This window comes from Cornus florida, unplaced genomic scaffold (genome assembly GCF_030987335.1).
Source record: "Cornus florida cultivar Cherokee Brave unplaced genomic scaffold, ASM3098733v1 CherokeeBrave_3.0.0_Hap2_Chr05, whole genome shotgun sequence".
NCBI classification, from domain to species: Eukaryota; Viridiplantae; Streptophyta; class Magnoliopsida; order Cornales; family Cornaceae; genus Cornus; species Cornus florida.
Window position 1 is genome coordinate 91,311,245 of NW_026775575.1, and position 22,505 is coordinate 91,333,749.

The window sequence follows — 22,505 nt, forward strand, 5'->3', positions numbered from 1 at the left end:
CATAAAAAATAAAAAACTTCTATGATCTGATCTTAAATGACACACTGGTTCATTAATTAAAAAATGTTATGTGCACATGATTGGCACTGGTTTATCTCGTGGTTTGCCTATTTATAGGCTTACTTTCATGAAGACTGTCATTGTGATATCTACATTTTGCATTGACTTAATTCATATTCAGTTTTCTTCAAGTCTATTTTCTTGATTTTTATGGCTTCTTTGGTGCCTCAAGACTGGTCGTGCATGGACACTGATGAGCGGAACAAAATTGAGGTCTCAGAAATGGACAGTGACCTCCTCTTGTCAATGATCTCATTACTTGAAGAATCACAAGTTGATGATCATATTGGTGATGATGAAAGATTGATTAGGGTCATTCAATCTCTGGAAGCAGAGATCAATCCTATTGTGATGGACGGTCCTGATTCGCTGGTTGAACCCATATCAGTTGGCTACTTTGAAGACTGTCAACTGTCTGATGTAGGGCAAGTGATCAACACTCATGATTGTTTGATATCAAATGATCCCAACTTTAGCTGGATTGGTATGGAGATGGTGTCTTCCCCAACATGTGATGCGATGACTGGTTGGTACATGGACTATTGTGGGGATGAGATGGATGGTATAATTGAATTTGAAGAGCTTGGAGGTTTTTCTCACATCAATATGGATATATTTTACTAGCAATGCCTCAAAAGAGGATTAATGTACTGAGTGCTCGAATCGATTTTTTGGCGGCTCTAATATATTGTTTCCAACAATGACTATTATACAATAATCAATATGATAAAGTCTCGTTTTTTTTTATGGTGTTTTGTTCAAGGTTTTAACATCGATTGAAATTTTTATTATTTTTTTAGATTGTGTTTGGGATATGGAATTAGAATCTTGAAATTGAAAAAAAAAAAAAAAGAAAGAAGATAGAATTGAAGTCTTGAAATTGAAATTTGAGTTTTGGAATTGAAATTTGAATTGGAATTGGAATTGGTTCAATTTTTTGAGTTGTTTTTCTTCAATTCCACCAATTTCAATTCCAAAGCTTTAATCATGTTCCTTCGAAATATAGCCTCAATATATTTGAGACATTTTTAATATGAAAACTGCTATTTAGAATGAAAATTCAAACCGGCATATTATTGTTTGAATGAATTGTTGACCAACATTCTCATCAATTAAAACTCCTAGGTGGAGGAAAAAAAAAAAAAAAACTCCTTAGTAGAGAGAATGTGCTCAATGACACCCCTATCATTTTCTTTACTAGCAATGTGTTGACCAAATTTTATAAAATAATAATTTTACTTGTTTTGTGTTTTTTTCTGGCACACACATGCTTACACACCTATTTTGTTCCTTCCAAGAGGTAGAAGATATGTTATTGGGCCATAAGGTCTTTAGTATAATAATTTTACATTTACTTTATTTAAAATGCAATAGTATAATATATTCTAATATAAGAACAAAATTAATAATAATAGATGTTAAATTTCCCAAATCTGTAATTATCCTAATTTATTTACACAATATATGTTCATTTCAATTTCTTATTTAAAAAGAAAAAAAAAAAGGAGCCTTTTGCCGTCTCATGTATGAGAGAAATGCCTCGCATTCTTAGGAAAGCCAGTGATACAGTGACCCCGTTGATTGTCAAGCATTGGATGAATTCAAGTTCGATTGTTGGTCGCAGTACCAAAATTCACCAACCAATGTTTCGACCTTCATTGCCTTACCCAACTCGAATCCGATCAGTCCATTCTTCTTCGTTTTCTTCATCTAGGTCACATCTGGATTCTGATAATCTCAACATACTCAACCACAAAGACTGGCTGTCTCCAAATGAGGTTTTGAAGATTTTCCAAACCCTAAAAGACCCCAACTCAGTGATCACTGTATTGAACCAACTCTCAAAGCGCAAGGACTATAAACCCAACGAAGCTCTTTACACTACAGTGATCAGCAAGCTTGCACTGGCCAAGAATTTTGATGGCATTGAGGATGTCATGAAGAGAATCAAAACTGAAAAAAGTTGCAGACTTTCCGATGATTTTTTCTATAATGTGATCAAGATTTATGGCCATGTTGCAGGTCGTATAAACAGAGCAATCGAGACCCTTTTCGATATGCCCAACTATAACTGTTGGCCTACGGTGAAAACATTTAATTTCGTGTTGAATTTGCTTGTAAACTCGAAGCAATTTGATATTATTCATGAAGTTTATATGGGTGCTTCTCGATTGGGCGTTGAGATTGATGCTTGTTGTTTGAATATCATCATTAAAGGGTTGTGTGGATGTGGGGATCTAAATGCTGCATTCTACGTGCTCGATGAATTTCCTAAACAGGGTTGTAGGCCAAATGAAAGAACATACTCAACGCTAATGCATGGGCTGTGTGGCCGTGGTCGGATTGAAGAAGCATTTGGATTGTTTGAGAGGATGGAGAGGGAGGGTATAGAACCAGATACGATCACATTTAACATATTGATTTCGGGACTTAGGAAACAAGGGAGAGTGGAAGAGGGCATTAAGCTTTTGGATAGGATGAGGCTTAAAGGGTGTAACCCAAATCCAGGAACATATCAGGAGGTCTTGTATGGTTTGCTTGGTACCAAGAAGTTCGTCGAAGCAAAGGAATTCATGGGTCGGATGATTTCTCAGGGTGTTAGTCCTAGTTTTGAGTCTTACAAGTTGATGATACATGGGCTGTGTAAGCAAAATCTACTGGAAGATGTTGATTGGGTACTGAAGCAACTGGTGTGGCATGGTTTTGTACCCAAGATGGGAATGTGGAGGCAGATTGTTCAGTGCGCGTTCTCAAAGAAGAGCAGTTATAACAGTATTTCTTTTGAAAAATATGTTAAGAACTAGCCTGTTTTAAACATTTAATCGTTGAACTGTGCTGTGGTCCATGACATAATTGGGAAGCACAATTTATGGATCAACATTGAACTCACCCTTTGATCAATTTACAAAACCAGAAGACGCAGAGAATTTGTTTGACTAAAATGAACAGGACTCCATCACAACTTTTACATGATTTGACCGAGCAGTTTCCATCAGCCTTGCTAAAGGAGTCCAGTGATGCCCTAGTCTGGACTCTGGAGAATGCATGCCAAGATGTGCCAAGTTTCTACAGGCTACAGAATTTTGTTTGCTCTCCTCTTTAAACATCATCTAGCTTGCTTCAATTTAGGCACAACACTTGCATCAACCACAACTCATGTCAGATTTTGATGTCATTTTACCTGAGGTGCACCCGCAGGCTACAGCATATGGAAACAGAATAATTTGATCTTTTACTCCCAAGAAGGATCGCAATCTGCACAAGGGCTAGTCAAAGAATGCTTCAAGTTTTGTATCTGCTTTGAGGGAGGCTACATATTCATCTAAAGAATCAGCAGGAGAGACTTTAATACAAGATCCATCAAATCAATTAGCTTGTTAAATATCAGATGAACGAACTATGCTTTTGTTACGTTCAGGGCAGTATGGTTCCAGATGAATGGACATGAGAGGGACTCATAGAGAAAGGAGTGTGAGCTCTCTCTATCTCAGGAATGTGGCCAACACTCATCTATGTTACAATTATTTGAGCTTCACAATGTTTTCATTAAGTTTGAATGATTTGTGGGCTCTGCAACAAATATTCTGTATTATCAGCAAAATGTTAATGATGTAGGTGCTAATTGAATCAAATTATTTCATAGGATATAAAAGATGAAGGGTTGCGTGTTTTATTCTACTATCTGAGTCCTGATTATTGATAAGAAACATTATTTTTGACTAATTACTACCTTCAATTGGAGGAATTGTTCTAACATAACAGATTCTCATCTATCTTCTTCTGTCTTCTCAGCAACCTACCACTGCATCGCTGAGATTAATCTATTACACAAGATAAATATGGAAATACTCCAAATCCTTTCTATTGATAAATGTCTGAAAAGTTTCCAGATTACAGCAGACATTTACAAAAAGAGCTGTTTGACACTTCTCAGGATTACATTTACATTGATATGAATAGAAGTATACTCACAAAATCACCACCACATGGAAAACTTATGGTGTAAAACCACTAACAGTTACTTTCTGCAAAAATTTCTTTTAAAGAAAAATTATGATAATAATAAATAAATAAAACTATCTTTTACCTCCTAAATTCTCCGTAGAATTCTTGGGATTCGATGACTACTTGACCAATCTCTCTCCATTTCCTTCAGAGCTGTTTCTTTGATGCGTCCTCAATATTAACTACAGGGTCACAAGGCATCGTTTGATCATGTTCCTTGGATTTAAATGAATCATTACTACAACTAGTTTTAGGACTGGAGACAACTGGAATCACTTGAATTCTAGGGGTATAAATTGATGATGGAAGAAAATTCTTGTAAGAAGGGTCAGATCTAACAGAAGTGCCTCTCTGCCACAGGTGATCCTGAATCAACTTGAGATATTCTTGACCCACTATGGACAAATTCATTTTTTATGCCACGAGCATATTTCCCAGATGCTTCAGAATTCTCTTTGCCATATCTTTCACATGCCCCTTGCTTGGGTTCTCCAGGACACTTTCCTCAAGACTAGGTATTCCTTCTGCTTTCAGAAAGGTTTCCCTACGTCGTGTCCTTCGCACCAATCTCCTTTGCATTGTTCGTCTTAATGTCAACATGTGGAGATGGAACTGGTCCAATCTCCTTTGCATTGATTGCTGTAATGTCAGCACGTGGAGATGGCACTGGAGATGGAACTAGAGATGATGAAACCGGCTCTACAATGCTACTCGATTTATCCTCCTTTCTGTGACTCCTGTGGGATGGAACCGGAGATGGAACCGTGGATGGAACCGTTTCTACAACGCTATTTGGTTTATCCTCCTTTTTGTGACTCCTGTGAAATGCTGCACGGATTTTATGCATGCCCTTCCGAACTGAGTTCATCCGACGCCCTTTATTAGTCTCCAAACTTTCATCATTGCTGCTGCCGCTTTCATTCTGATTGGATCCAGATCCCGTTGACCTAAAACTTTCAATTGGACTACTATCCTCCCCATGGATTTTAGTATCAAGAAGCCTACTCTTCCGTTTTCTAGGCTCCCAAATTTGTGTAACTTCACTTCCTGGCTGATGGACCCAAATCCCAGTCTCTTGTTGCCCATCAATGTCAATTGGTTCAAATATATCTGTCACTTTTGGACATTCCGGTGATCCAGATGAGAAGGAATCTCTCTGAGCAGCTTCGCTTGTGAAGGAATTTCTTCTAGATTCATCGTTCGGTGTTCCATTGTCACACAGCTGATCTGCCTGTATGAACCATGCCATGCTTATTAAATCAGAACTCTTTGCATTGCATTGTTCCTATTAACCAACTCCATCATGTTCTGATACATTTCACTGCTTCTGACTGGAGTATGGTTTTTAGGATTACATAAAATAAGCTTTTCCTGTTATCGTTCATGTTGCCAACTCCAAACCATGAAATAGATATGTCCCTTCAAATACCACGGGAAACAAAATGCTATCTCATAGAATGTCGTGGCAACCTTATGTTCTCTGTTTTAGTTCACTAAACTATAGGGAGGGGAAACAAAAAATAATATATAAATACCTTTCCGTTGCCTTCGACTACAGTTATTGCAAGATGCAGTCTCCCCATTTTTATGTTCTGAAGAGACAACCACATGTCATGTCTCTGGCCATCCTTAAAATCGCAGAAGTTTATGGAACAATCTCTGCAAATAATGGGAAAATTGGTACGTTATTTAAGAAACCGAAGATAAGCTTGACAGAAAATCTAGCAAATAGAATATGCAGAAAGCATGGACATATGCAGACCATAAATATCAACTAACCACAGCTGAGACATCAAAATGCAATCTGCAACTCAATCAAATAATCATAGCATGTGATAGATCAAAATTCTGTATGCTTACTAAATTTGTCAGCCAGCAATATCTAAAATGAAAAACTACAGAAATATTTATATGCATGGAGTAACTCTACAAATTTGCAACTTTTAAGGACATGATACTTTTCACAGGAACTTCCCACAGTTTTTTGAATCTCCATTCTAGTTACTTTAGGGATCAATCAACTTCCAGGTTGAGAGAGAAAGAGTATTCTTAACAGAGGAAAAACAAAAAACATATGCAACACTTCTACGGATTATTCCATAAATGGAAAAGATGATAAACATACACACACTCTTTATTATTTCCAAGTTTCCTAGTTAATTTTAAGAGGATCTGGAGAACTGAAACCATGTAAACTTGTGAATAGTTTGCAAATGTGAACAAACATGAAGGGGAAAGATATATAAATATACTAAGTCAATAAAATCAAGTTCTTTATTGCATAACATTACATAAATTGAAGTGACCATTGCTATTATAATAGGGCTTAGAAACAGACCCGAGGACATCATCCACAAAACGATCTTTGTCACGAACTTCAATGGTAAGCACATTAGGTGAGTCCCATGAAAAAATGGGGATCTTGAATTCTTCATGCCATTTTGGAGCCAGTGTTTTCTTCCGCGTTTTAGTCCTGAACCTGTAAGGGCCAAGTTTGCCTTTCAGATATGGATCAGCCAATCCTGGAAAACAGTTCCAGTTAGTGTCCACAGAATTTGATAATTTGCAATGTTTTTGAAAGATGGGTAATGTAGCTCAAACTAACCATTCGAATTTGATGGCTTCATGTCGGCTCCTTCAACAACTTCTATTATGCCATAGGCAATAGGCTCCTTCTCATCCACAGAGAACCAATTTTCTGATACAAAGAATCAATATAATTTTAACATTTAGAAAAAATTTGAAATGCAAGAATTTCAAAAAATTAACTAGCTACAAAACCACCTACATTTTAATCCCAAGAAGAAGCACGCATAATTATATAATTAATTGCAGATGGATGAGATTGCTAGGGACAAAATCCACCCATATAGCACACAAACAGCAAGTAACATAACAAATGTCCCAGAAAAGAAGATGAGCAACCAATAACAAGAACCGTGTTTTTTTTTCAATATTGCAAAGCAATTCTATGTTTCAAATGAAGCTCTTCTAACTAGAAGTTCAAATTTTCACTTACAATCTACAACAAATGCTATTCACTGCATTCAGTATCAAGAAAACTAATCTAAAAAGTTGTATTTTGGGACAAAAATATATTTTCCTTTGAAATGACCACCTTTATAGGCGTGACCCTCACAAAGTAATATCAAAACTAAAAGAAAAACTAACTCCTTAACAACATTGCCATATTTAGCCCACAGCCCTCCACAAGCCAAAAAGTATATTTTTCAGCACAAAGATGAGAACACAAACAATACTTAATAATGGAATTTCCTCGTTTCACCTCTCCAAAGCAGTATAAGTCCTATCATCCAATGAGATACCACCAAATACTTCCCGAGTTAAAATAGGCTTCATGCAAAAGCAGAATTATATCATCAAATTTTACAAGACTCAACAAATGGATTCATCTCAAGTCAACAAAATCTTGTCCCAACTATTTGGGTCGGTTAGATGATCATGTTTCACCATTATGCTCTAAGGCTACAATTTCAATTGGGTCACACACAATCATCTCTTTCTTTATATTTCAACATATCTCAATTTTGTTCCCCCCATACTCTAACGTTACCATTGATATGGGGCATGTCACTCTTTCCCATTGAAACAATTATTGGCATTGCTGCATGTGTCCAAGCTATTTCAGTCAATTTCCTCTAGTTTTATCTCCAATGCTTCAACCGTTTCAAAATATTTTCTTGACAAGTATATGTTTCATTACCTTGATTGCATCTTGATGGTGTTTATCCTCTAGGCTATTGTCTCTTACAAAATGAAGGAAGGAGAAACTGAAGATTTCCTTTAATCAATTAATTGATGCAAAGCTTGCTAATACGAAAGGGGCAAATGGAGAATTTCACATGAAGCATACTTTGTACCTTGCAATAGTCTTATTTTTTGTTAATTTAGTTATAATATGCTGCTGGTATAGTTATATTTGTGTGTGTGCGTTTTTTTTTTTTTTTTTTTTTAAGGTGATTTCACTGGTTACCATTCACATCCCTAAACATCCCCTGTTCATCTCCAAAACCTTGCATAACAACCCCTAATTAACCTAATTATTTCCCTACCATTTGGTCTTTGTTCAAATCCAAAACACTAAAGTAGTTGTCCAGAATTTTCAGCCCCTATTAACTGCATTCAATCAATATTACCTTGCCAAAAGCCAATTTCAACTATATATTTTTCATCTACCAGCTCTTCAACTTTCTTACAACCTTCGAAACACTAGACATACAAGCTTTCAAATAACCTAAGTCCCCCATTGAAATAGAAATATCCCAGGTTTCCTAAAGTTGTTCTACATCAATTATCTTGAATTTATCCACAAATTCTTCTAAAGTGGCACAAATAAAAAGTTACATTCATTGCTTGGAACATTGTAACTTATCAGAAAGCAATAAAGCCCAGTTCCTGTAATCACAAGTGCATAGTCCGAAAAATAATTTCTGCGTCATGAATTACCTGGCTGTGGTGAAGCGAATTTCTCCATATCAACAACCAGCATATTGGGCTGCCAAAAGTTGTGCACATACATTTCAAAAAACACTCCATAAAAGAATGTCGGTGCAATCTAAAGCTAATATAACAGAATCCTAAATGCTTAAGAAACACTGGTGCTACTGAAGCTTACAGAACTTCTTAACAAAAAGAGAAAAGAAGCTTACAAATAAGCAGGAGTGACCGACAGAAAATAAAATCAAATACTGAGAAATTCGGAGACACATGGGAATATATAAAGAACTTTACCTCAACGAGTGTCTGCTCAAATGCAAGGGCCAGAATCTTATCCTAATCAAGGATTAAAAAAAATAATAATAACAATGAGAGAGAGAGAGACAGAGAAGAATTAAGTGTGCATAAAACACAAAATTAACTTACCACCCATCCAGCAATCCCTGGAAGTTCCGTAACATCAAGCCCATGATTTATAATAGGCTTCACAGTCATCTGAAAATATGGTGGCTCAACAAAGCATACTCGCAAACGGCCAAGGAAAGGCCAACAACGAAGGAACTTCACCCCAACCAAGACCTGCAAGAGAGAAAGGAGGACATAAATCTCGAGTAATTTTAATGTGGCATCCATGGATTTAAAACCATGCTCTTCTGTTCAAAAATCAAAAGCAGAAAATGATGATTGCCATTCGGAATATTCAAACTAAACTCAAAATGAAGATATTGGAGTTAATTCCCAAGAAGTGATGATATCAAGAATATATATGATCTCATTCTAGTGCATCCTTGAGTGACCCCTGTTGGGAAACGTGCAAGTTTTAAAAACTTTTCGAGTGATTTTGATTCATAGATCTTGATTCATCACATAGAGACAAGTTTTATGCAAAAATATTAATATGATGTATCATTCAATTAATGGATTGAATACTTACATCAAAGGTCTGAGTAAACCTTTAAAACTTTCCTCTAAAGTGAATGTTCTCACTTATTGTAGATCCCTTAGCAAGATGTCTTCTCCTTGGATCTCCATCTTCTTGGTAATTATTTTGCCTTTAGGAATCACTCATAAGCCTCCATGAATTACCTTGGAAAACTAGGCTTGTGGGAGCCTCCATTAGATGAGACCATAAACCCTAATTTTCTAGAGAGAGAAAATAAATTCCTTTTTCATTCTCATTAAAAATCACCCCCTAAAATATACATAGACCATGTATATTTATAGGCAACATAAAAATAAAGAAAAGGAAACAACAAATCCTTCTCCATCTCTAATTCATATGTCTCAAATCTAATATGATTCCAATATCAAGTTGGGCTATGAGTGAGAATCCATTGGGCCTATTATTTTATTGGCTGCAATGAATTAATAATTGGCCCGGTCCATGGACCCAATTCAATTAATTCATAAATTAATTTCTACTCCACTAAAAGAAATTAATTGAACTCCAATTAAATAATAAATAACCTCTAAGTCAATATTGCACTTTGACCCCTCTATGCATAATTAGTTATCGGATAAATAAAGCCATCAATCCGACTACTTAATTAATATATCTATTTTGGTACCTCTGATTATTTCTGGCTCGATCACAATAAAACATTTGTTTGACAAAAATAATAATTTAAATAAATAAATATATAATAAATCATTTTGTCTAAAAACACACGAAGGCCTTCGAATTTACTTTGTGATCAACCATAATCAATACAAAATAAATACAAGTAGCAATGATGCAAATATTGAAAATATAACCCTCTAACTATTAATTACATAACTACCCAAAGTGTCGGTCTAAGGATCCCGAAGAATCCGCCGAACAAATCAAAGTAATTATTAATTAATAAAAGAGTCTATACTTTTCTCATGCTTAAGAGTCAAATGCCATGACGGTGATAGGGAGTAATTGCATACGACGGCTCTCGCAATATATCTCAACCTAACGCGGATCCAGTTCAAGTCTTAATTAATTATGAGTTCATCCATAATTACCGACTATGAACAATTTATAATTACTATTTATATATCATGCATTGATTGCCATCACATACATATATATAAATATTTCTTGTAATTACATGGACACTATCAATTTCATAGTGAATCGAAACATAATACATTGAATTCACCAATTATATAAATCATAAATATTTCAGATATGTCAGGAACATATGTCACTATAATCCAGATAGGAATTTGCTATGCCAGGGCATATAAATCCCAACAGCTCCCACTTGCCCTCATAGCCAATTCAAATTGCACCTAACTCCAATGTTATCCAGATGATGATCAAAATTATTGATCAATGACACCTTCGATAATGGATCAACAAAGTTGTGTTCCAATGCAATGTTCTAACTACAAGTGCATTTTCTTGTCGGACAATATCATGTAGAACATGATACTTCCTCTCAGTGTATCTTGTTCCTCTATGGAACCTTGGGTCATTGGTTTGGACTACTTCTGCACTATTGTCACAACATAGCTCAATAGGCAGGCTAGTATACTCCACAACCTCTAAATCAGTGAGATCAAACTAATAGGCTTCCTTTGCCGCCTTTAAGGCTGCAATATATTCCACATACAGGTTTGAGTCAGCAATTGAAATCTGCTCAACAATCTACCAACTGATCTCCCTTCCATTAAGTGAACTTACACTGAGTCATGAACCTCATAGTATCTACTTCTGATTGAAAATCAGAACTAGCATACCTGACTAGGACCATATCATCACATCCATAAATGAATATGATATCATTGGTTCTCCTTAGGTACTTAATGATATTTTTCACAATAGACCAGTTGTCAAGTCCAGTATTGGACTGATCTCTACTGACTATCCCTACTATGTAGCGAATGTCCTGTTTGGTATAGACCATGGCATATATGAGACTCTCATATGCCGAAACATATTGTTCCAGTTTCATTTGCTCAATCTCTTTTGATAGTCTTGAAAAACTACTTACTAGAGAGAGCCATCCATATCAATAAAGCAAGAACTCATTCTTTGAGTTATGCATACCAAACCTGGTCAAAACTTTATCAATGTAGGATTATTAAGATAAGCCTATTTTCCTTTTAACCTGATCTTGCAAAAGCTTGATCCTAGGAATATAGCTTACATCTTAAAAATCCTTCATTTAAAAGTAATTGAACAACTACCTTTTTATTGATGACACAACTTCCACATCATTCTAAATGAGTAGGATGTCATCAATATATATAGAATTAGAAAAATAATGACATTCCCTTGCACACTCGTGATTTATTCACTAAGAAATCTTCTGGTATCTTTTTGTAGATTAACTTGCCTTCCATAGGAATCACCCTACTAGAAAGTTCTACAAGATCCCAGAATTTATTAGAATACATCGATTCCAACTCTGATTTCATAATAACTCACCAAAACGATCTGTATCCACATCGGTTCACGCTTCCGTGTAGCTTACTGGGTCCAACTCATGTTTAACAGGGATGTCCATAATGGTCTCACCTAAAAACATGATTCTGTCAAATTGGATGATAATCCTCCCACTACATCAATGTACCGATGCAAGAATCTGTGTAGTAGATGATGCTAACGCATCAATAGGGAATTCATATATTATTCTTAATCTCTATAATAAGTGTGTTCACATGTGGTACATCTGGTACTCATACCAAATTCTCTAACATTATGCTACTAGGTATGTGATTCATAATATGATTCTCCTATAGATAAACAGTGAGTGAAAACAATTAACTTTTATCTTTGAGATCATAAAATAATCCATCCTAGTGACATTTAGAGTAACTATCAAATCTAGCATGCCTATGATCTGCTTCCAACTTACTTGTCCATATCAAGCGCACATGTGCAAGACTACCCCATATGTGCATATGATTCAAACTAATATTTAGTAAAAAAACACAGCTCAACGGTATCCTTGAGACAGACTAAGATGGAATGCAGTTCATAATGCGCATCGATGTCATTAACGCTAAACTCTTAAATGAAAGAGATAATGTAGCATAGCTGATCATAGATCTACCCATGTTAAGTGGAATTCTGTTATTCCTATTTGACACCTAAATACATTTAGCGTCAATTGCGGAAAACTGGTACATAATACCCTCATTGACCATATAGTCTTTGCACTATCCCAAGAAATACTCATATCCTTGATCAGATCGAAGTGTCTTGACAAGTTTACCTAATATGTGTTCCACATCAGTCTTAACCTTCTCAGAAAATACCAAGAGTTTAAGACTTGTGTTGCATCAGATAAACTTATCCAAAACGTGAGTAATCTTGCTTGGATGTTCATAAGACTACACGTGTCAGTGTGTACCGACTTCAATTGTCCTTTATGTCTATTTCATCTGGCTGATTAAGCCCTAAGAGTTATCTATCCTTCAAAACAGGGTTCACAAGTTTGGTTTAGGCTCCCCTGCCTCACTAGGTAATTAACCTTCTTTGACCAATCTTTGAATCTTATTTTGATTGATAACAACCCAAAAATAGACATTAAAAATACAATGAGTCAGGAATAACAAATTTTCTCTTAACATTCAATCTAGAAGATGCAACATTAGTTTCTACATCCTGCAAATCTTAAGAATTTGTGATTATAGTATATTAACCATCTTTCAATACACCAGAAGTAATCGCATATCTATTCAATTTTATAAAACCAGTTTTACAAAATAACAACACAGTTTTTATAAACCACAAGTGAAACAAGAATAAGATAGCGTCTAACTTCTGTGCATAAAAATAGTTCTCTAATACTAATATCCTCATACTCTCTATTTTCAGATGTAATACTCCCACTGACTTAGCTACAACCTTGACATCAGGTTAAGTACAAATATATTCCATATCATCGAGGCTTCTGGAATCCTGAAATCCTTACAATAAATTGCAAACATGTTTAGTGGCTCCAGAATCTATCCATCAGGAATTAATAGACACAACCACATAACATGGCTCAATGATTAAATATATATTTTCCTATGCCACGTCATTGCTTAAACAGTTCGTCCTTTAGTGTTTTAGTTAGCGACAAAAGAAACAGTTTTCTTCGCCCTCAACATACACTGCCTTATTCCCTTTAACCTTTTTGAATACCCATGTTTTGTGCTAGTCTAGTCCTATTATCATCCTTCTTCTTTGCTTTGCTCGTCCACTTGGGCCTAGAAGAAGATGGTATAGACTAGGTTAGATTGATAGGAACGCCCATACTCTTGATTATCCCTTCATCTGTTACCAATTCTATAAGAATATCAGCGAGTGTGAACTCAAACTGATTCCTTATTTAGTTCACTCTAACAGAGTCGAATGAGTTTGGTAATAAGGCAATAATCATGTCAACTTGAAACTTACCACCCAAGTCAGCCTTATTGATCTCCAACTAATTTTTAAATAATAAACAATTATTTTTCAAAATTCGATTTCATACTGGAGTTCCTTAGGCTATCTTGATGCTATTCAAGTCTGACATAGTACTTTGGCATACTCTCTATCTAATCTCACCAAAACATTTTATTGACATTTAACATGATGCTTGAAGAAAATAAAATAATACAAATGTTAGCTTTGGAGTATATTCGAGCTAAACTCTAGAATATTGCACCAAGTCATATCATTTGCCTTATCTAATTTATTAAAAGCATTAATGTCAAATTTGGTATCTCAAAGTAAAAGAGATAGGTATAGGAGTAATAAACACATTTTGTACCCTTACGTTGTGAATAAAATATCTAAGTTCATTTTCCAGTCATTATAAATAAGATCCAATATCATAGAATATGTAAGCAAGCAGATAAACTGGATTAGACATAATTAATCTGAATATAAATGCATTCATACAATATGCAAGGTGAATTATTAATAATGTCATGCATATTTAAAATTAAAATGAGCTTGTTAACCACATAATACAATAAATCTCAATCGAACAAGAGATCATTATCATTATTGGTGAACAATCCCTTTTAATTAATGCGGGTCCCTCAACTCTGTAGCATAATAAATCAACTAATCAATATGTCAATAACTTATCCTGTTGGAGGAGTTCATTATTACTATTATTGAGATTCATTTGTTATTAAGCGAGCACTTCCATTAAAATAATAATATGTGGGTCCCTAAACCACTGCATGAAAAATCGAATAACCAATACGCCAATAACTTATTCGGTTGGCGAAGTTCATTATTGCTATTGGCGGGCAAATCCCATCATTTCCATATCTCTTAAGACAATGCCTTATCTATCATATGAAATGATTCCCGATTTAATTTAGCCTTTCTAAAATCACCTAGTATAGACCACTTCGTTGGGAAGCTAACACTATTGATTTTAGATTGAGTGTATAACATTATTAAAACTCTAACGAAAAATTAAACATTAAATATGTTGTCATTATAATCTAGACTCTTTAAATCATGCGTAAGGCCTTATTTTTAAAGATCTAATTACAATGAACATTTAATATTTGTATTTTCATGAGACAACCATTCTTGTAATATTAAGACTCTTCAAATCATGCGTGGGGCCTTATTTTTGAAGATCTAATTACAATGGTGTTAATAACAAAGGCCATGGGGCAATGTATAAAAATCCCCGCTCCCACTCAATTTTTAATCATTCATAATTAGGGTTTTCATTTTATTCATTTACATGATATAATGCATGCAAAACGTCTTGATTTTAATCCAATTAAATTTAGAAAATATTTGGACTTTAAACGATTCACTAATATTTAACTTGAGGCACACTTCAAAAATAATTTATAAAAATAATTTTTCGTTTCCCAATAAGTGCCCTCTAATTAATTAGTAATCAAATCCAATTAATTTTCATAATTTAACTAATATAAATCAAGCCATTTAAATAAATATCATGGATCCAATGCATGAATAATAATTAATTAACAATTATATATTCCATTCATTTCATACATCGCATAAATAAATAAATGACAGATAAAGCAAATAAAATGGCCAATGGAATCAGCTTTTAACATTTAATTGCTCTAATCACTGCGCGAAGATCTTCTATAAGCTTGCAAACACCCAGATAAGGCTGGTACGCACCAGGAGAAGCAAAACACCGCTTGGAACGCGCCTGGAGGGCCCCACACGCGCCTGGGGCATGCTGAAGGTCTTTGCACGCGCTCCCACGCGTCCCCACGCGCCGACACGCGCTTGGGGCGCGTGGGACGCGCCCTCACGCGCTCCCACGCGCCTGGGGCGAGTGGGACGCGCCCTCACGCGCTCCCACGCGCCTGGGGCGAGTGGGACGCGCCTTCACGCGTGTGGAGGACAAAACCTCCATGGCTGGCGCGTGAGATCCACGCGCCAGCTTGCCCATTGACTAGTCCACTCTTGGCGCGTGTGGAACACGCGCCAGGCTCACCTAACCGCTGCCACACCTGATCCGGGCCACCTCCGACGCCTCTTCTCGCCGCCGGCGAAGCTCCGGCCACCGGAAAAACGCCGAAAAAATTCCAAAAAATCCGGAAAAATCCCAGAAAATTAAATTAAGCCTAAAAAAATTCTAGAAAAATTCCAAAAAATTCAGAAAAATTCCAGAAAATTACTGAAGCCTAATTTAATCCTCTTGAACTTTCTTGAAGCTTTATAACATCCTTTGATGAAAATTACATGGCTTTAAAAATATTTACAATTTGAAATACAATGGAAAAAATTAAATTACATCATTGAACTTTCAAACGGCTAAATCAAAGCCTTAATTACATTCATCCAAAGATAAAATTACATTCAATATTCCTATAAGCTTCATCCATGGCCCATACATACATCATCATTCATTCACAATTATTCATACATCATCATGTATCAATATATATCAATATATTAAATCATACATCAACATACATTAATAAAAATATATATGAATATAATTTTGGATCCACGAATGATGATTTTCATAAAATCATGATCTCTAGTAATGAATCAAACCATGCTCTGATACCACTGTTGGGAAACGTGCAAGTTTTAAAAACTTTTCGAGTGATTTTGATTCATAGATCTTGATTCATCACATAGAGACAAGTTTTATGCAAAAATATTAATATGATGTATCATTCAATTAATGGATTGAATACTTACATCAAAGGTTTGAGTAAACCTTTAAAACTTTCCTCTAAAGTGAATGTTCTCACTTATTGTAGATCCCTTAGCAAGATGTCTTCTCCTTGGATCTCCATCTTCTTGGTAATTATTTTGCCTTTAGGAATCACTCATAAGCCTCCATGAATTACCTTGGAAAACTAGGCTTGTGGGAGCCTCCATTAGATGAGACCATAAACCCTAATTTTCTAGAGAGAGAAAATAAATTCCTTTTTCATTCTCATTAAAAATCACCCCCCTAAAATATACATAGACCATGTATATTTATAGGCAACATAAAAATAAAGAAAAGGAAACAACAAATCCTTCTCCATCTCTAATTCATATGTCTCAAATCTAATATGATTCCAATATCAAGTTGGGCTATGAGTGAGAATCCATTAGGCCTATTATTTTATTGGCTGCAATGAATTAATAATTGGCCCGGTCCATGGACCCAATTCAATTAATTCATAAATTAATTTCTACTCCACTAAAAGAAATTAATTGAACTCCAATTAAATAATAAATAACCTCTAAGTCAATATTGCACTTTGACCCCTCTATGCATAATTAGTTATCGGATAAATAAAGCCATCAATCCGACTACTTAATTAATATATCTATTTTGGTACCTCTGATTATTTCTGGCTCGATCACAATAAAACATTTGTTTGACAAAAATAATAATTTAAATAAATAAATATATAATAAATCATTTTGTCTAAAAACACACGAAGGCCTTCGAATTTACTTTGTGATCAACCATAATCAATACAAAATAAATACAAGTAGCAATGATGCAAATATTGAAAATATAACCCTCTAACTATTAATTACATAACTACCCAAAGTGTCGGTCTAAGGATCCCGAAGAATCCGCCGAACAAATCAAAGTAATTATTAATTAATAAAAGAGTCTATACTTTTCTCATGCTTAAGAGTCAAATGCCATGACGGTGATAGGGAGTAATTGCATACGACGGCTCTCGCAATATATCTCAACCTAACGCGGATCCAGTTCAAGTCTTAATTAATTATGAGTTCATCCATAATTACCGACTATGAACAATTTATAATTACTATTTATATATCATGCATTGATTGCCATCACATACATATATATAAATATTTCTTGTAATTACATGGACACTATCAATTTCATAGTGAATCGAAACATAATACATTGAATTCACCAATTATATAAATCATAAATATTTCAGATATGTCAGGAACATATGTCACTATAATCCAGATAGGAATTTGCTATGCCAGGGCATATAAATCCCAACACCCTATACATCAAAGATTCGTACTCGCACAAGATGTGCCAACCAAATTGAATGGGGCAGGCTGAAAAGGTTTCTTAGGGCTGATTATATGTGGCTAATGGTTTGTGTTGTTGGTTCGATAATGCTGATAATGGAAATACACTCCAAATATGATGAACATTCTAAGTGAACTGCATACTAACTCAAGATAAAGGGCGGAGTGGAGTGGCAGCATAAGGGAACTATCGACCCCTTGAGGCAACTTACTGGTAATATGTTCCAGAGTTAATCTCTAATAACATGTTATTATTAGGTAATTTCTGGTACATATGGTCATAAAAGCATACAGAGGCTTACTGTAAAAATTCACATTATTTACAAAGTGTTTCATATAGACACTAAAAATTTACATTATTTAGCATTATTCTCTATTTATTTTGAAAATAGTTTTATTTTGAAAGTAAGTGGAATTATTTTTCTACTAGTTTTATAAAATCTTACAATCCTCCATTAAAAAACTATGATCTTGATACTGTGGAACCTCCATTGAGCCTACCTAGAATCCAGATCCTAATAACCACGCTTAATACTATATATAGCATATTAATCATTTCAAAACAGTTTTCAGCTTAATCATCATCACACTTTCAAATTCATCAAGTTCTACCACAGATATAATTCAAATATAATACAAAGGGCATTTCAGCTGCAACAGACGAATATTGTGTTAATCACTTACCTTCCCTTCAATGTGCATGCCCGTCAAATGTAACTTTGCCCACATCCCGAAACCCAATCTTTTCCTTAGTTTCACTGCAAGTATTGCACTCATGTCATCTGCAGAGTGAAAATTCATTCCCAACTCCAAAACCTACAGTTAATAAATTTCAACGAATCTTCTAAGCTAAGTAGTATAAAAATTGTAGCCACAAATAGCACACACCACTCGGTCCACTCCTGAGACGAAAATTACATACCAAGTGGTCATCATTGGTAGATTGACGAAGAGCCCTTATTTCTGTGAACATAGGTGGAGATCTACCTAAGTACAGAGTCTGAACCACAGCTTCCTTCTGAAAAGGGTTAACCCAAAAAAAAAAAAATCAATATCTCAAGAGTCAAGAGCAATCAATCAGACTACAAATGATAGCAAGAATTCAATATTAAAGGTTCATTCTTAGATATATATATATATACTAATGGGTATTAAACACAGATACTTCTAGAAGGAGAGATATCTGTATTGTATCAATATCAAATACCAAAAATCCTCAAACATCCTATACTTCCCATAATATATCTACTGTTTCAAAATAAATTTTTTAATGCCAAAAGTGTAGCTCCTACTTCTGGGATAATTTAAAACAACATGTCTTAAACATTAAGATGCAGCATTTCTAGACCTATAACATTATTGTATAATCGAGTTGAATTGGTATTAAAATAACCTTCAACTTTGGCATGTGAATTTTAAATATAAAAAGAAGAGTCAAGATCTGATAAATTCGTGAAAAATGACTTCTCAATATGATATCGATATATATCTTGACAAAAAAATTATTTTAGTTAGGGTATTGCAACCTTCCTAGAAGAAGGCACTTCGGGCCAACTAAATGTGATGGAGTGAATAGATAAAAAAAATTAGGCAGACAAATTCATACTGCGGTCCATGGTTTGTATTTCTGCAAGAACCAAGGTACAATTGGGAGGAGAATTTTCTGCGAAACAATCTGCTCCATACAAACTGGCCAAATCTTTTCAATTGCAAGGTTCAACCACCGAATTGTTTCGGTGTCGGAAAGTACCTGAAGAAAAATGCAGAAGGGATAAATCATTAAGAACTTCTATATATAAGAGTTCATTTGTTTAGCTGAAAAGTTTTGAATTTTATGGATCTAAAAACAAGATAAACATGTCTGTTTGGTTTGTCACTCAACAAACCGTTTTCAAGAACTCAATAAACAGTTTATATGTTTTCAAAGAACTATAAAAGACAATTTATCTAACAACAGTCAGTTTTTAGAAATTGTTAACCAAACAGATTTTTATATAATTTTTTGATTTTCAGTTCATGCCACCACCTCAATTTCTTCACTTTTCATCAACCAAAACGAGAATAAATACTTGAAAAAAAAAGAAAAAAAGAAAAGAAAAAGAAGGGAGAATAAATTATAAAACACCATTAAAGCAAGTGAGTGAAATGAAAAGGGGAGGAAAAGTACCCGTCTTTGATTAGCCTGTTTTCTTTCCTCGAATTGCAGTCTTCTCCGTAATCTCATCATATATATATCATGTACCTCCAGAAACAGAACCAAAAAGTGTCAATTGAATAAGACATCACAAACACATCCACAAATGATCAAATTCAAACTTGTTATGCAAATTCATATACAAATTTTGTGTGTGTGTGTGAAATTTACCAGATAGAGATAGAAAAAAGAGGCCAAGTAGATGACCAAATCGCAACAATTATACAACGAAAGCAACCATAAAACCAGAAACACAATGGCCACATGGTGTATAATAGAAGCCTCCAATATACCCATATCTTCTTCTTCTCATCAAACAAAAACTTGGAGATTGATCAATCAAACGTAGAATCTATCCATATTGAATATATATATAATGATAAATGTATATACATATATGCCGACTAATGAGAAAAGGTCCGGCGAAGAGAGAGAGAGGAGAGAGAGAATATTTAAAATATAGGTACAAACGAAAGGAGACTTGTTCGTAGGCCTTGTTGACAGTTGAGAGGCAGTTTCGTGAGGGTGTCCCATGCCACGTCTTATACGTGTCGCGATTACAGGAAGATACGCTTTTTTGCTGTTTTCTGCTGGGGTTGTGATTGGGAAGGCTCATCGCCACTGTATCACTCGTGAGGAGGCTGATATAGACCTGTAGGCTGTAACTCGTTTGAGGGGCAATTGTGTAATTTCATTGTTGATTTGACAGTGGCATCTCATCCCACAGGTGGTGGTGACCAAACTTAAAATGTAATTACTATTGAGCGATTGAGATGTAAATCTTTCGTTACAATAGCTATGGTCGCAGAACATTTATTTTTAATTTTGTTTGAATAGGACTTGTTTGGTAGATGTTTCATTTTATATATGTATTTTTTTTTTGGTTAGGTACTGTAATAGTGAAATAATAATAAAAAAATTGTTTTGTTTTATATAATACGAAAACGTTTTGTGAATAATGACTAAAAATCAAAACACCATTTAATATTTTTATATATTTTTGCATTGTACGGTTTGGAGTAAATTTTATTTAAAAAAAAAAACTCATATTTTCTAAACTTTTAATATTTTTTTTTTCAAATATATTTTTACAACAAATGAGTATTACTAAACATAATTTCAAACTTGCGTGCCAAATAGATTTTAAATTATAATTTTCATTATAACTTTGATTATTGTTTTAGGGACATCTGGCCTAACATTAACTACTGAAGTGACATTTGGGGCCATGCCATTCTCCTTCCTCAACATTTGTGACTATGCCATTCTCCTTCCTGAAAATCAAATGTCACCCTCCCCACTAAATAAAGTTTCTAGCTCCCCTCCATATATGCTTACAATTTAGAACTTTATACTATATATTATTACATTAAACTTGCCTGAGTAATATATTATTATATTTTATATGTAGAATCAACTCATTCGCTAGTCACTTTAAACTCTTAGATGATTTGTAAATTTTGAATATGTGTAATCACAAATCACATATATTATTTAAACTCGAGTGTTTTTGGACTTTGTAAAAATCGAATTCAGAATATTTTGAGTTTACTATTTGCTTCGAGAGATCCTTTATTTACTTGGCCACCCACGTGTGTTAGTATAACTGTTATCCAAAGTAAATGTAGATAATTGTTTTTTAATTTCAACTCTTGTGACATATACATTTTATATACCAAATATAGCTTTAAAGTGTTGTGGTTTAGTTTAATTAACACATTTTATATCAAACTATGGTTTACAAGGTCTAGAAGTGTGAAATAAGGCAATGTAGTCCTGATTTTTATTGGTAACGTCTGAAAGTGACACTTATCCAAATCTTCAACGCATTAACATATGCTGCCAAATTCTTGACCCAGCACATGACCAGTAGGTCCAATGAAACAGATATGTTGTGTGTGTGTGTTCACACACATGGGCATGTGCCTTTAATTTCTTTTTCAAGTGAAGAATTCAGTTCATCAAGTTATCCATCATATGCTAACTGTAGCAGTAAAATAATGAGTTCTAAATTTATTAGGGACCTAACCATGCTTATGGACAACAACTGTAATTGAATTTCAGAGTTTTGGCATTAAAAAGTGAATATTCAAAAATCATTTGACAGTTTATGTGGTTTAATTAAAACTCAATATTGAAATAATTGTTCAAGATTTTTTTTTTTTTTTTTTTTTTTTTTTTTTTTGAGGTTTCTATCTGTGTGTTTGGGGTTTTAAAAATGTACTACCAAAATAGAGTTTAAAAAACACAATTTTTAAAAAAACTACTCTTCTTCTTCTACTTTTTTTTTTTTGAAAAGATGTAAGACAACTAATTAATAAAAGCCATACAACTATGGTTGTTGTG

The 22,505-nt window shown here is 34.4% G+C and overlaps 2 protein-coding genes across 2 annotated transcripts; one reads left to right on the forward strand and one right to left on the reverse strand.

The window, feature by feature from the left end:
* Positions 1–1,396: 1,396 nt before the first annotated feature.
* LOC132307582 (pentatricopeptide repeat-containing protein At3g14580, mitochondrial-like) lies at positions 1,397–3,741 on the forward strand. Its single transcript, XM_059805391.1, has one exon. It carries the CDS (start codon positions 1,587–1,589, stop codon positions 2,862–2,864), a length of 1,278 nt encoding a protein of 425 aa, XP_059661374.1. The 5' UTR covers positions 1,397–1,586; the 3' UTR covers positions 2,865–3,741.
* A 54-nt stretch (positions 3,742–3,795) lies between these two features.
* Positions 3,796–20,665, reverse strand: LOC132307581 (C2 domain-containing protein At1g53590-like). The gene is made up of 12 exons (XM_059805389.1): positions 20,331–20,665; positions 20,133–20,207; positions 19,572–19,715; positions 18,888–18,983; positions 18,650–18,781; positions 8,950–9,102; positions 8,818–8,859; positions 8,533–8,581; positions 6,671–6,763; positions 6,404–6,587; positions 5,601–5,724; positions 3,796–5,296 (listed from the first exon to the last, which is right to left on the reverse strand). The coding sequence occupies exons 1-12, from the start codon at positions 20,454–20,456 to the stop codon at positions 4,610–4,612; spliced, it is 1,905 nt and encodes a 634-aa protein (XP_059661372.1). The 5' UTR covers positions 20,457–20,665; the 3' UTR covers positions 3,796–4,609.
* Between the last annotated feature and the right edge of the window lie 1,840 nt (positions 20,666–22,505).